The following is a 16499-nucleotide window of genomic DNA, read 5'->3' on the forward strand; positions in this document are numbered from 1 at the left end:
ATCTCTTGCATTGGTAGGCGGATTCCTTACCACTGGATGTCCAATCCAGATACAAATCTTTGATAAAGAAAGGAAAGCAGAAAGAGTGACAGAGAGAAGAGGAACATTATGTGTCTTTAATAGTTGCTTTGCTTTCTTCCAACAGAGTCCTTTACTTTCCACAGCTGGAGCCACTTGATTCCTACCAGTAAGCTTAACCCCATTTCCAGCATGACCCCAAATGACTCTTGTTCAGAGAGATTTAAGAAGCCCTAGTTCAGTACTTCAGGTGATTCAGCATTAAGTCAAGCTTGCTGTTATTCTTGTCCTGACCCTGTGTCCCAGTTTTAATCACTTGTCCCTGTAACCAAGTCCCAACCTTGTTCTGGCACCCTTCTCCCCTGCGGCCCAGTCTGGCTTGCAGAATCTGCTCAGCACTTTCAGTTCCTCCAAGGCAGGCATCTCCCGAAGGACAGCCTTTAGACTAGACATATTTTGGTTGGTACATGTAGAGTTTGAACTTCTGCTGAGAGTTAGTTGCCTGCAAAACTGTATAATAAAATTCAAATTTCTGACTTCTCTTGAAAAATGGAATGATCTGGGAACTCTTGATCCCATTTCCCTTTGGGACCCACCCAGTCAGCCAAGTTGCCGCTACATCCCCCCACATTTGGAAAGTCATGTGCTTTCTATCCCCTACTCTCCCCCTGCTTCCTGATCCATCTGTTTCTGTGATTTGCTTGGTCCTTGTGGGCATTAGAGGTTAGGGTCTAAGACTGAGAACAGCCAGTACTTACCAAGCACTTTGTACTCATTTAATCAAAGAGCAGGTTGTATTTGTTCTTGTCCTTTATGCCTGCAGCCCTTTGCATTGCCTCAAACCTTTTATCTGTAGGCATCTGAATCTGTCCCGTCTTCCTAAAGTACTCTCCTCTACCGTATCAGTTAGGGCCACTCACAAAGCTCTGTTAGACTTCCATAAGTCAGCCACACACCCACATTGTGCTTTGCACCACTTTCCAGTCACTCCCACCCAGCCAGACTCTGTCGTTGAGAATTTTGGCCATCATAGTGGTTATATTGCAGAATAAGAACCTGGGGCTTTTCTGACCTGCCTGTTCCTATTATCTCATGCTCCATGTTTCTATAAAACCATACATCTTATTGTATATTATATATAGATAGATATAGATAAACTTTGCCTTCACAAAGTTTTGCTTCAATTCTTATTAGGAGCTTAGCAAAATCCATCAAATGTTTATTGATCCTATATTATATCCAGATTACCCAGATTCTATCATAGAAATTGATTTGGGTATACCTTTACCAAGAAACCCGAAAAGTTCATCAATCTCTTTTCAGTGAACACCTAAGAAACTAATATTATTTGATCATAATCGGCTTGTTTTTTTCTCATGATGGACCCTTGTGTTTTACAAAACAATGGATGAAAGAGGAAAATATCAGTATGCCTAAGCTGTGAGTTAGCAAATTTCAAAAGAAAATGCACAAAACTCATTCTATACATCATTTCATGAGATTATCTGGATTGGTTGAAACTGAATATGTACTGTATTTTAAATTCTGTTGATTAAGTTCTACCAGTTTTTAAAGATAGTCTTAATAAAAATGTTACTTACATAAGGAATCGTGTCCAAAGTGTCTGTGTTGACAATTATAGGAGCAGGGCTGGCCTAAAAAAGAGAAGTAGAAAAAAATTTTAAATAACAAGTAGTCTATTCCGAGATAGGATCTGTTAACTTATTTAACCAAGAGCTCAACAGTATTTCTTGAGATCCTGCATAGGTACTATGTCAGGTGCTAGGGGGATAAATGAAATGACTCAGAGTTCCCTTCACCCTCCTTCCTTCAAATATTTGTTTGCTACATTGACCACATAATAAAATGAAGTAAGCACAGAACTGAAAAGGCAAGGACGTGAGGATTTGTGCAGTGTTTTAAGAGGCAATGACTTCTAATAACTTTGGTAAGGAGTTAAACATTTCTTTATGAAACGGCTGTGCTAAAGGATTTTGATATTTTCTCTCATGGAAGCAAAATTAAACCTAACATTATAACTCTTTTCTTTAAACTGGCTTTTGTGAGGACATTGTATACAATGCAAAATAGAAGCTTTCACTTTTTGACATTTTACATACATTCACCTATTTTGCATGCTGTGTCATATTTTTTTCTTTATCATTTATGTACCTTTGAAAATCTGCTTTAGAAACCCTTAGGTAGAAAATTAAAAATTAGTCAAACATGGCAGAAAATCGTATTAGATATGCTAAAGTTCTTTTTTCCAAAAAAAAAAAAAACTACAAAATGCAGCCATTCCTTTTAAAGATGAGTAGGAATCTGTATAAAACTGATGTAGGAGTGCTACAAGCCAAGTCATTAGAAAATAAGAGATTGCAATCTATTTGCATCGGCCAATCTGACTTCATGAATATTGAGCAGATCTATTTTCTAGTTTCTAGACTTTTCACAGCAACTTTTCCTTCATCCCCCAAAGGATCTTTAATCTTCCCAAATTGCAGATTTCATTTAGATAGAGGAAATGGCCTCACCATGATTAATCGGGAGCTGTCCTAGACGACACGGTAGTTTGCCCAAGTGCTCAACTTTGGGGACATTTCATTAACTGTGCCCTCTGGAGTTAACAAGAGTTAACAGCTTTCTAATGTCACTCTATGCCTATGGGATCCTAATCGAAAGACAAAACAAATGCAATCCGGCAGATTTTATAGAACAGAGTTCCAAGTTTTAACTAAAATCATTGGTTGTTGAAAACATGACCCTGCTTCACATGTCTACACAGTGGGTCAACTGAATATTCATGGTTTATTTGTTAACTCCTAAAAACAAGTACTTTGTGGATAAACATAGGCTTTGGACAAAGTCTCCACTGGAACCTACCCCAAAACTGTTAAGAAGTCTGTAGCATAGGGAGATGAACATGAGGTTTGGAGTCAGAAGACCTGGGCTTGGGTTTGTTTTAACAACTTCCTGATTATATGATTTGGGGGCTCAGCAACTTCTTGGTCATCTGATCTGGGGGCAAGCCCACTAACTCTCTTTGCCTCATTTTCCTCCTCTGTAGAATGGAAATAAAAATAATCACTTTCTAAAAAGGTTGTCTGAAGAATAAATGAGGTGATATATTTGAATGGGCTTTGTAAATGTAAATTTCACAATCAATATTACATATTGTTACTAGCTAATGCCCTTAAAAATGGACTGTCATAAGGATATAATGTTCCTGGATGGTTTGTGCATTGTTTCTGCCCCTGTAATCTCAGTGCTATGCTAGTGGCACAGGTGCACTAAAGAGAACTAATTAGGTCGTGAAAATCACCATTTATTAAATACATATTACTTGTCCATTTATAATAATATGCATATATATCCTCATATAATCTCCAGAAAACCATACTGATGAGGCATTATTGTTAATATCCCTATGATACAGATGAGAAAACCGAGGTTCAGAGAAAATGAGAGCTGAGCTTTCACAGCAGCCTTTCTGACCTCAAAATCCATTTTTGCACACTAGGCTGTTCTATGAGTCCATTACCTAGGGGTCTCTACCACTGGAGTTCTACAGTTATTTGAGGTCTCTATCTAGACCAGCCAGTAAGACCCAGGCAAATTAAAGACTGCCTTGAAGGTAGGAAAGGCTGCAGGGTCTTGCATAGCAGATGTTGAAAGCCACTTGATGGTTTCTGGTTTTTTGTTTTGATGATATTTCTTCTATGCTTTCTAATTGGCTCCTGGGACTCCCAAAAGATTTGCATCTTGTCTCCTTGACTAGACTACTGAAAACATTCTGAGTATCATACACAGTACTTGTATTTCTCCTTGTTATCTACTATACTTTGATAAAAAAATATGCTTTGGTTTGATTTGGGACTTTCAACTCATTTTACCCTCTTATAAATTGCATTCATGTGGTCTGAAAATAAATCTTACACATAGATCCATTCCCTATACAGCGCCATTTATCACTTTTGCATGTTTCTGTTGCTATTTTCCATTTCATGTATGTAAATTTGGTCTTTCCAGTTAGACACTTGCAACCACAAGGATTATTTATTTTCCTAGAATTTTTCACAGCACCTGGGTACACAGAAAGAGCTCAGTAAATACTTAGGAAATATTGACTAAGTGAAGCTATAAAGTATAGTACATAGGAAATATCTCTTTGTGAGATTTGGAAAGCATTTCTGAGATAATCTTATGTTACCAACAAAACTGTGATGACTTTCTAATATCTACTATCATCTTCTTTTTTTAACCAGTCATTAACACTCAATTATCCAGTTTTTTGAAATAATAATTAGTTCATAAATGCAGGATGTAAAGTCTGTGAACCCTGAAGTACAATCTGTATAATGTGAAAAGCTCATTGTTCCTTCTTGGTGCTAAAAAGATCTAGAAGTGCAGTTAATTCCTACATCTATGACAGTCACTAAAAACGCATGAACAAATGTTTGTGGGTTGTGTGAGCACACACATACATCACGTACATCTGACACTGGCAACTCCCTGATGTGAGTGCCAAGGAGACGCCAGGGTGGGCTGTTCTGAATAGCACAATACCCCCACTGAGCTGCTACATGAGGCTTTCTGAAAATCCCACTGCTCTGCTACAGAACCCTCAGAGCCCTCCCCAGACCATTTTCTCAGAAGCTTCTTATAGTCTGCTGGGTGCTCAATGGCACACAGTAGCAGAGAATGAGTGCCCCAGGTGGGAGCAGAACAGAGTCCAGGAGAATTCTAGGTATGGTCCACAAATATGCTTCTCTCACCAGATGTTGCGTTGGCTTGTCCTGCTGCCTGTTTCTTTTCTCACCTTCGAGACCATGTGAGTCTGTGCCTAGTTTGGTTTCTGCATGTGAAAACCAGGTTCCCAGGTACTTTGATAGCTAAAGTACTAAGTATCATCTCCACACTGCCTTGCCATACACACCTTCTCTCTCCATACTGCATGTCCTCTTTAGTGAAACCCCTAAATCAAATGGATGATTTAGCAGATTTCAGCATTTCCCTTCAAGTTGCTGATTTCCATTAACTGGAGAGAGTTATCAGTATCACATATGATAAAAGAAGACCTTTAAATCAGAAGCTTAAAGGTTTGTCTGAATGTAAACATAAAGGCTTACGAAAATGAATCTCACTTGGGCGACCCAAACTATAAGACAAGAAGGGCTTGCCTTTTATATTACATTTTCTGCTGCTGCTGCTGCTAAGTCACTTCAGTCATGTCCGGCTCTGTGCGACCCCATAAACGGCAGCCCACCAGGCTCCCCCGTCCCTGGGATTCTCCAGGTAAGAACACTGGAGTGGGTTGCCATTTCCTTCTCCAGTGCATGAAAGTGAAGGAAAAAGCCAGTTTACAGGAAGAGGGAAGAATAAAGCTAATCAGAGGGAAGACAGAAGCAAGCAGAGAAAATACTGATATAATCCAAATTAATAGATCAAGTTATTCATAAATTCCTGCCACCTTCCTGTCCTTGAATCCCATGGGATAGTCAAATAGTACATCATTAACTTTTCTCATGATAGTAAATGAAAAACTAAACTTCTATTGTTTGCCACCAAGATAATGTAACTAATAAAGAGTCTTACATTATGAATGCACATTTTCAAAGGGGTTCATTAATTCCAACTGATGCTATATTTGTTAAGTGCCAGAGTGTGAAATACCTTGACATAAATGGGCAGGTGGTCATCAAACCAGAGGAAGCCTCTTCAAGCAAGGTACTGGCAGGGGTGGTAGAGAAGCTGGTCAGTCAAATAACACAGTCTGTGAGGCTTATTGCTGACAAGCACAGGCTAACCAGTGGGAAGGTCAGAAGACTGAATCCAGGCCTATACCTAAACTATTTTTTAAGTTTTTATTTGTTTGTTTTTTAATGTGGACCATTTTTTAATGTCTTTTATTGAATTTGTTACAATATATATATATTTTTTTCCTTTTGGCCACAAGGCATATGGGATCTTAGTTCCCTGACGAGGGATTGAACCCATATCCCCTGCATAGGAAGATAAAAGTATTAACCACTGGACTACCAGGGAAGCCCTTATAACTAAACTTTTAAGAAGCAAACTAGAAACGAAGAGAAACCCACACAGCTAAGTGACCTAAATACACTAGGAACTGAATAAAAACATTGATAGGGCTAGGAATCGTGCAGGGATTTCAAGTGACCTGGAACATGCAAGCAGAAGGCAGCTGGCTGTCAGTAGGCCAAATTAAACAGGAGGCAAAATATGGCAAGAATAACTCATGAGCTGTTTTGGGGGCTCAGAATCTTTGGCTTATCTTCCCAGACTTAAAGAACAAGGCTCCTGAAGAGGCAAGAAGTAACACAGGCTCTATCTACAGTGTCGCATGAAGACTAAAACGGAAGCCACTGAAATTTTTAAAACGAGTCCATTTGTGTGTGTATATGACTTCAGTGAGACAAGTAGACATCTCAGAAGCTCAAGGCAACTATTAGCTGGCATAGATGGCCTGCTCCAAGATATCACAGTAATTGTCTTTTAGCTTCATAATCATAAAGAGGGCTGCCATCTGGGTGAACCCTAATCAGATCATGTCCCGATTCCAACCAGGGAAATAGAACATGGGGGTTACTACCCACATACCCCATCAGGCCTGAAATAAGAGGTCTGCCATTAAATATTGAATTGGTACGCAAAAAGCCAAACTCAGGATAATTTTATTTTTATTAGGTTTTCTTCCTAATCCTCTATCATGTTGGCCCATTTTGGAAATTTGAAAATGTGATGTGGTTGGGGGTGGGAGGACTCCTGCCTCAGTTCACTGCCTCTAGCTCTCTGCTTTCCTGGAATCCTTTCTTTTCTCCCTTGAAAGATCTGCAGTTGCTTGGTTGAGCATCATCACTACCTGGAATCTTGAGGTAGTGATAATCTTTCAAGTAGATCTTTCAAATCCTGGTATGTCTTTCAAGTAAGATTAGGACCCTGCCAATAACTAGGGGTGTGCAACTCCCCCCAACAGACTGCAGGAAAGAAGGAGAGAAAAGAAAGGGTTCCAGGAAAGCAGAGAACTAGAGGCAGTAAACCGAAGCAGGAGTCCATCCCACCCTCAACCACATCACATTTTTAAATTTCCAGAATGGGCCAACATAATAGAGGAACAGGAAGAAACCCCATTACAACCAGTTACCTGATACAGTAACACTGGGATGGACAATACTACAGGCAAGCACTTTACTACACTTATTTATATTAATTAATTACTTAATCATCAAATAACCCAATGAGACACTCTTGTTCTCCATTTACAGGTGAGAAAATACAGGTTAGGTAACTTTCCCAAAGCCATAAATAAATCCATCTTCAAACCCAAATAACCTAACAGTCTGGCTCAGAGTTTCTGCTCTTTTTTTATAAGCTATATAATTTTATTTTTTAACCATTAAAAAACTGAAGTGCAGTTAATTTACAATGTTATGTTAGTTTCAGGTGTACAGAAGGTGATTCAATTATGCATATCTACATACATATGTGCAATATTCTTTGCCATTATAGGTTATCACAAAATACTGAATATCGGTCCCTGTACTATACAGTAGGTACTTGCTTTTTATCTATTTTATATATAGTAGTGTGTGTATGTGTGTATGTGTTTTAACCCTCCCCCCCCACCCAGAATCCATGCTCTTGACAATCATGCTCTGCTGCTGCTGCTGCTAAGTCGCTTCAGTCGTGTCTGACTCTGTGCGACCCCATAGATGGCAGCCCACTGGGCTCTGCCGTCCCTGGGATTCTCCAGGCAAGAATATCGGAGTGGGTTGCCATTTCCTTCTCTGATGCATGAAAGTGAAAAATGAGAGTGAAGTCGTTCAGTCGTGTCCGACTCTTCGCGACCCCATGGACTGCAGCCTACCAGGCTCCTCCATCCACGGGATTTTCCAGGCAAGAGTACTGGAGTGGGGTGCCATTGCCTTCTCCGAATCATGCTCTGCTACCGTTCAGAATGGGAACAAACTTTACCAGAACTCTTTGGATTCTAATGATGACTACTCTCCAACAACTCAGAGGCTAGATGAAAGCCAAATTAGACATTCACCTTGATCTGGGATGGTTCCAGAACCCTGCCCTCCTCACTCCAGCCCAGTCAGTGAGCCCTAGTGCATTGTATGAACAAGACTGTAGATGCCTCAGTAGAAGGCTAAGCGTAGGCACACTCAGGCTGACTGAATCAGGATCTTTTTAAGTTCCAAAGAAAATCACCGCTAAACAACTGATTGAAGACATATTGATGGTTACGAGAGAGGAAAAAAAAAACAGGAAGAACAAATCCACTGCAGAAACATAAAACTTTGATTCTTAGTGCCTCAGCTTCATTCTACCCTTCATTTTACAAATATGAAATGGAAACAGAGAAAGGAAGTGGCATGCCCCAGAGCTCATAATCGTTCAGTATCAAAACAGAAGATAGGATAACAACAGCAACAAGAATAACAATAAGAAAATATTAAGCACTTATTGAAGACGATATGTTCCAGTGGTTGTGATAAACACTTAAGATACATCAGTGTATTTACTTCTCAAGGTATCCTAAGGAAAACCTTATCATTATCATTAAAAATAATGATAATAATAAGGCTCAAAGTGGCTAAACCACTTGCCCAAGGTCAGAAATTCTAAGAGGTACCACAGTGTGAAAGTTGCTCAGTCGTGTCCAACTCTGTGACACCATGGACTATCCAGTCCATGGGATTCTCCAGGCTAGAATACTGGAGTGGGTAGCCTTTCCCTTCTCCAGGGGATCCTCCCAACCCAGGGACTGAACCCAGGTTTCCCACATTGCAGGCGGATTCTTTACCAGCTGAGCCACCAGGGAAGCCCAAGAATACTGGAGTGGGTAGCCTATCCCTTCTCCAGCAAATCTTCCCGACCCAGGAAATGAACTGGGGTCTCCTGCATTCCAGGTGGATTCTTTACCAGCTAAGCTACCAGGGAAGCCCCATATCCGGGTGTCCAATCCAGGCCTTTCCAACCCCAGAACACAAGCTGGCTCCTGATTCCTTCTCCTGAGATTTTCCCGGTAAGACTTAAAAAAAAAAAAAAAAAAAAATGCAGTTATTTTCTGCCCTGAAAATGGCTAGTTTCTCTTTCCCAGTCTGAAGAGAAATTTCTCCCCATACTGACTCAGATTCAATTCCCCAATTCTCTGAGGGTTTCTAGGTCCCTATATCACTTTCAAAACCCCACTTAAAAATGGGACAATGCTATTTTCCAGCTAACCTATTTCCTAAGGAGTTAGCTAGGGGAATAACGCATATGAAGTGAAAGAGATGTGCTCCACAGCTGTAAGGTTATGTTATTTATTACTGTGGTTGTTTTTTGCTTTTCTGGATTTTCTCTTCCTTTTCACATTGCCTCTCTGGAAGAGTCATTACCAACAGTAACACCAAGAGGCTCTGGCCTGTCACCTCATTTGTCCTTACCCTGCAGTGACATAGGACAACTCCCCTCAAAGGTGAGAACACTGAGGCAGGAACAGGTGAGTGGGTGAGTGAGCAATGTAAGGGCCCAGGGCTTAGCTAGCCAGGGCATAACTGTAGGTTAACATCCATGGCAGGATGTCTCAAGAGAGCAACTTCGGAGCAAGCTAAGACCCTGGTTCTTCTCCCTAGCACTTAATAAAACGTAGGGATGATTATCCCCGTAGCTTATCACCAGACGGGCTCAGAAAATAAGAATAAAGTGTCAGATAGATGTTTGGCTTGAACTTGATCCAACTCTGCTTGCCCAAACTCTCTTAAATAATAAAAATAATAATATCCTCGTTTTACAGAAAACTGAGGCACATAGATGTTAAGTAATTTGTCCAAGGTCATCAGGACAGTAACAGCAGGGTCAAAAGTCAAACCTATCCGTCTGGTTCCAAAGTGGGTAACACTTCACTATAAAACACTTGCTTCTGTTTCCTATTAAAAACTGGTAAGTGTTCAGAAGTCTGTTTTAGTCAACACAAATTCTTTCACTGATCTTTGAAAAATACACTGTAAATGTTTCTTCCCTTTGGATTAAAGTGATAACATGTCTGCTTGATCCTCCTTAAAAATGCAAGGTAGTATAATCTTTTGCAAAAAATGAATGATATCCTAAGGGTCTTAGTTAGGCTGCATGGGGGACCTCTTTAACCCAAGTACAAAAAAGATGGGCCAGCCTGGAGAATGAGGCACAGAAAGTAAAGACCCAGAATGAAAGAGTTTTCCTTCCTTTATAAGTTTTTTCTAGAATCCATCTAACTTGACGCAACAGATAAAAATTGTTTGCCCTGTTAGTTATGAAGACTCTTCAAACCTCCATCCTACACTCTGTCCACATACCTCTTTGAACTTAGCATAAAAGGCTAAAATAAATGACTCACTAAAATTAGGTCTGTAGATCATCACTCAAACTGAACTAGATATTATATTAGATTGGCTACCTATATCGTGTTTCATAATTTAACAAGTGTGTCCACGCACATTAGATCATTTCATTCCCACAGGCAGAGGAAAGGGCACTACCCTTCATTGACCAATGCCCACTGTGTGCCAGGAATACGGTAAGATTTCTATCTGTGCTTTTTCTCTACTCTTCACAGAGCCCGAGAGGAACTGGTAGAATTCTACAGGTAAGTAAACTGAACCTCAGAGTGCTTGAGTGAATTTCCAAAAGTCAGACATCTGGAGAAAGGCTGACATTCAAACCTAGGTCCTCTGACTCTAAACCCCATTGCTGTACCCCATTATTCCTTCATGGTGCCATAAATCCCACTGATGCACTCGTGAGCATTTACAAATCTAACTGCTTCACTTGTGTGTGCAAATGCCCTCTGAAGAGTGCACCAAAAAATGGAGTCATTAGCTCAAATCTCAGATGTGGGTTGGTCAATGTGCCCCAAGCCACAATCACAATACCTGCCTATTTCACTGTTTCACTCGCACAGTGTTATTCCTGAAAAGTGCTATGTGGATACCATCTGCTCCATTTTGTGAAGCCATCAAAGAGCTATAATCCTCCCAGTGCAGTTGTATTTTTCCAGTTTCAGGTTTCAGAATCCTGAGCAAGCTGTCAAATACCTGGCCCATCACCACTTCTTCTGTAGTATCTGGATCAGGGCCCTGCCCACAGTGGGTGACCTATCAGTGCTTTCTGTTTATTTCCCTTCTGTTGTCTCCTTTCCTCCATTGGGGCATAACTCTAACTACTCCAAGCACACACCTTGTTGATGCCTACCATAAGGCCACTGTTGACATTTCTTTCTTCCCTGCCACATCCTGTGCAACCACCATCCCCTTTCTTATCTTCCTAACCAAACTCCATCCACCCTGCAAGGACAATCTAAAGTCCCAGGCTCTCTGTGATAGCTTCCTCAATCCACTGCAGGTATCAATCTATCCATTCCTGCTCCTCCCAAATTTTAAAACATTCATCATTTGTACTACAGTTCACATTAAACTATAAATATAATAGAAAAGAGGTTATGTGAAAGCACCAAGTTCTGCCATTCTTACTGAACGTTTCTTTCTGTTCTTACACATGTCGGTGGTTAAGTGGCTCATGCGTGATACTTTTAATCTCCTTGATGAAACTATAACCACTGTGATAGCAGGGCCCTCATCCTACTTCATTTCTTCACCAGCTTCATTTCTTCACCTACTTCATTGCTTCATGTCTTCACTTCCACCAACACTCCTAACAGTGCTTAGCATACAAGATACACAAAAGATGTTCATTAATGGGTTTTTGGCATATGTGCTAAGTCATGTCCAACTCTTCGTGATCCCATGCACTATAGCCCACCAGATTGCTCTATGGAAACTTCCAGGCAAGAAGACCTTTGGAACTAGAACCACAGCAACAAGAGATAAGCAACCTAAATGTCCATCAACAGATGGAGGGATAAAGGAGATGTGGTATATACACATAATGAAATATTACTCAACCATAAAAAAGGAACAGAACTGGGTCATTTGTAAAGATATGGATGGACCTAGAGTCTGTCATACAGACTGAACTAAGTCGGAAAGAGAAAAACAAATATATTTATGCATATATGTGGAATCTAGAAAAATGGTATAGATGAAACTATTTGCAGGACAGGAACAGAGACTCAGATGTCAAGAACAGATGTGTGAACATGGGGGGTAGGTTGGGAGGGATGGGAGGGACATACACACATTACCATGTATAAAACAGATAGCTAGTGGGAACCTGCAGTTTAGCACAGGAAGCTCAGCCCAGTGCTCCGTGGTGACCTGGAGGCCTGGGGTGGAGAGGGGTGGGGGAGGTTCAAGAGGGACAGGGTGTATGTATACATAGAGCCGATTCACTTTGTTATATGGTAGAAACCAATACAACATTGTAAAGCAACCATAACCCAATTAAAAGAAAAAAATAAAAGATTCATGAGAAACCTATGAGACGAAAGTGCAATGGGTAGAAAGGAGTAACCGCGCGCTGTCCTCTGGCGGCAAGCTGCTCTGCCACACCGCCGGTGCTGTTGACGACAGCGTCCGGAGCTGCCATGCACTGCAGACCATGCTATTCTGAACCATGGCATGTAAATTAAGTAAAGTTATAAACGGAAAGATCCTTCCATGCCTACCATATGCTGGTCCTTTACACTCATTCTTTGCTACTTCTCATTACAAGCCTCTGAGTTGCACGCTATAATTATGCTTATTATGCAGATAGGGGAAGTGAGGCATGAACCTGTAACGAAATGGCCCAAGGTCACAAGACTTAAAAATTAGTGGAGCCAAGACTCACTCTTTTTGACTCCGAGTCTGTTGGAGCAAGGGAATGTTCCCTGCTCTAATTTACTACCTCGCTGTGCATTCCAGAAGTTGGAGAAGTGGGAGGAAGCATGGAATCTGGTGAAAAAGCTAAGGACTCAAAACATTGTGAAAAAAGTAAAATGGCATCCTAAGAATTTCTTGAATTTTTCAGATAAGTGTGAAGATATAGCCCAAAAAAACCGTCTCAAACTGGGCATTTATTTGAAGTCTCATGTTTTATCTTTTTAAAAATTCATGTAGCTTTTAATATCTTTTACTGCATATCCATCTATGTTTTAATATTAAAATATTTTTAGTTATTTATAATGGAGTCAACCTGACATCTTAGGTAGGTCCTGCATGACTCTCAAAAATCATAGATATGCACACACTACTATATTTAAAATGGATAGCCAACAAAGACCTATTATATTACACATGGAAGTCTCCTCAATGTTATGTAGCAGCCTGGATAGGAGGGGATTTTGGGGGAGAAGGGATACATGTATATGTATGGCTGAGTCCCTTCTCTGTCCACTTGAAACCATCACAACATTGTTAATGGGCTATATCCCAATACAAAATAAAAAGTTAAAAACAAAAAAAAGAAAATCTCCCTGGAAATAACCACAATCCAGCCAGGGGATTATGTCACTGGCATAAAGATGGATGATGGGGAATTAGGAGATCTCAGTTTTAGACCCAGCAAAGTCTGTAACTCAGGATGAAAAGGCAATACAGTGAGCCTCCCAATTTATTTTTACATTTGAGGAGTAAAGAGTGAAATGGATAACCTCTAAGGGTCTGTCTCATCAAGGATCTGATTTCACTCATCATACATTTTGACCTGCTGGGAAATCCTGGAAAGAAGGCAGGATGCTACACAGGTCACCCTTCTGGATAATGACGACCTCTGCTTTTATCATTCAGATACAGGAAGTCAGAAGACATGGCATTAGGAAAGGCGTGACAAATAAGACAAAAGTCAAATCGGGAAAAGACCATTAATATAAGTGGCTTCTAATTAACTGGATAAAGGATGAGGTTTTGTATGTCTTAAACGAGGCACCTCAAAAAGCTATTTATGATTATTTTCATAATCTATATTTTGTATGATCATGTTTAGAGCCTGAATTATTTTTTTTTAATGAAGCAGTTAATTTTCTGGCCTCAAGACCATGCAATTAGTGGCAAAGAATTCTCTGCCATATTAAAGAGGCAAAAAGATTTGAAGTGAAACAGAAATTATCACCAAGCTCTTTCTTCCATTCTTGCCTTTCTCCATGTGCTATAAGCCTTAATGCTAAAGTTTCCTAACATCTAAGGTCGTTTTCACTTTTACCCCCTACCAACCATAATTTGACAGTAGATCATATGCTCAGAGTTTTAAACGTAACAGTCATGGAGAAAGTCTTAAAATATTTCGTGTCTAGGATATTTGTGTATGTGTGTGTCTGAGAGAGGGGGTAAAATGTGAGGCAGAAAGATGAAGAGGAGGTGTGAGTTTGGTTTACTGTTTCACTATTAGTAAGAGATAAGGTGCTTATGTTTCTGTTGGGTCTGGAAAATGTTTCAATACCTGCTTTTAAATGATGGCACTTGGGCTGGGTTGTGACAGCAACAGAGTAGACAACATTTTAGATCAATTTCCCTTATTTTAAATTCTGAAAACATCTGTACATCTATTACTCTCACTTCTACCCATTTTTCTTCAAAATTAATGTCTTGTTTGAAATCATTTTCAGTGAGGAAAAACAAGGGGAAAGAATAGATTAGAAGGAGAAGTGAATGGGGACTAGAAAAATAGAGGTTGGCTAAATATTGCCAACATTTGCTGGTGCCAAAGAATATATTCTGCAGATGTGTTTGTATATTGTCATTGACTAGGCAATGAACTCTTTGTCCCACAGCCAAGAGCCTACAGATCTCTAGGTTCAAAATGCCACCCAGTTCCTAGCCCCACAGCTGTCTCAGCTTCCTAGAGTGGCACTGCCAATGTTATTTGGGTTTCTCAGTTTCCCAATGGCTTTCTTACCCTCAGTTATTCTGCAAAGCAAGGGTTCTCTTTGCCAATTTACTTCCTCCTGGGCCTAGGATAATGCCACCGTTTTGTGCATCAGAGGGAAGATGAAGGAATATTACCTGTTGCTGTGGGCCAGAGGAAAGAAGGTAGGCATAAGAGAGAAGAATGGAATGAAGGGAAAGAAGGCAGGGAGGAAGCTGTTCTCTGGCACATGGGGACTGTCACAAGGTGGAGAGTGAAATGATGCTTTCAAGGCTGACTCTCCTCTGTTCTTTTAGACCACTTTGTCCCCTGGAATTGTGAACTCAGACACATTGGAACCTTCGTTCGTTCTGTAAAGGATTTCCCCAACCAACTGGAAAGGAGATGACGACTTCCTTATGAATATAATGTTTGCAGCCTGACATCTCATGAGCCCTCCTTGCCTATTCTAACTTGACAAAAATCATTTTCACATAATGATTTTATGTTATGGGAAGAACAGCCCCCAGCCCTGCCCTTGGTGTCAGCAGATGAGGCCTAGCGAGGACTGCTGCACCACTGCAGAACTCGATCAGGTTACCTAACTCCCTAAATTATTTCTAAGGCTACGCCCAACTATAAATAAGAATTGGATGATTCTTGACTTTAATACTAACCTCATTTTTATTAGTGAAGTAGTAATAAAAAATGTTTAGGATTTGGGTCATCTAACAAATAAGACATCTCTTCTCACTCATACAATGGTCTTAGTTAATAACCTCTCTGAAACTTTTTAAGTACAAATGGAAATTGAAAATTATTTGGTCAACCTCACATTCTTCTTTGAGAACCAAGTGTGATCAAAGATTAAAAACTATGAAAAACAAACAAACAAAAAACCCTCTGCAAACTATAAAAGGATACAGTTGGGCTAATATTAAATATTTGCAATATTAATAATGGCAACCCTTACTGGGCACTTTCTTTGCTTAGCCATTGTACTAAGGGTTTAATTCACATTATTTCATTTAAATCACAAACTTAAAAAATATCTGTATAATATCTAATTTTAGAGAGGATGAAACTGAAATACAGAGAAGTTAAGCATTTTCCCAAGACAGCAAGTGTTAGAGCCAGGATTTAGACCTAGATTTTTTAAGTAGCTAAAACTCTGAATCTGAGCCAAAGTGATCTAGAATGAGAGTCTGGCCCTACTAGGTTATGTTTTACTATTTAACCACTTCTGATCCCGGCCACTTCAATTTTCTTATAAATGATGTGCATGTGTGTGTGAAATCACTCAGTCGTGCCCGACTCTGTGTGACTCGATGGACTGCAGCCTGCCAGGCCCCTCTGTCCATGGGATTCTCCAGGTAAGAATATTGGTGTAGGTTGCCGTGCCCTCCTCCAGGAGATCTTGCCGACCCAGGAATTGAACCCATGTCTCTTATACCTCCTGCAGTGGCAGGTGGGTTCTTTACCACTAGCACCCCCGGGGAGGCCCCTTATAAATAACATGGGATGTTAAAATCTGCCTTCCTTACCTTACAAAGTAGTAATGAGTAAAAAATCTAGTTTACACTGCTTTGAGAACTGAAATAAGATAGACAAAGATAAGGAAAATATAAGGCAGAAATAAGAGTGCAGTGGTCATTTCGGTGGTAGCAATAGTAAAAACATTAGTACTGTATATTTTCTGGTTTCTATACAAAATAAAA

General features: G+C 40.1%; 1 protein-coding gene across 32 annotated transcripts in view; it reads right to left on the bottom strand.

Annotated features, from left to right (window-relative positions):
• The window catches only part of DLG2 (discs large MAGUK scaffold protein 2), a 2335250-nt gene that overhangs the window by 872296 nt on the left and 1446455 nt on the right, over positions 1–16499 (bottom strand). For all 32 annotated transcript variants that reach the window (XM_086384619.1, XM_086384611.1, XM_086384617.1 and 29 more), the window contains one exon: positions 1620–1673. In XM_086384619.1, coding sequence (XP_086240745.1) covers positions 1620–1673 — 54 coding nt within the window. The remainder of the gene's footprint in view (positions 1–1619; positions 1674–16499) is intronic.

The sequence above is a fragment of the Bos grunniens genome, chromosome 29 (assembly GCF_055505025.1).
Source record: "Bos grunniens cultivar Pamir isolate PY7600 chromosome 29, Bosgru_T2T1.0, whole genome shotgun sequence".
NCBI lineage: Eukaryota > Metazoa > Chordata > Mammalia > Artiodactyla > Bovidae > Bos > Bos grunniens.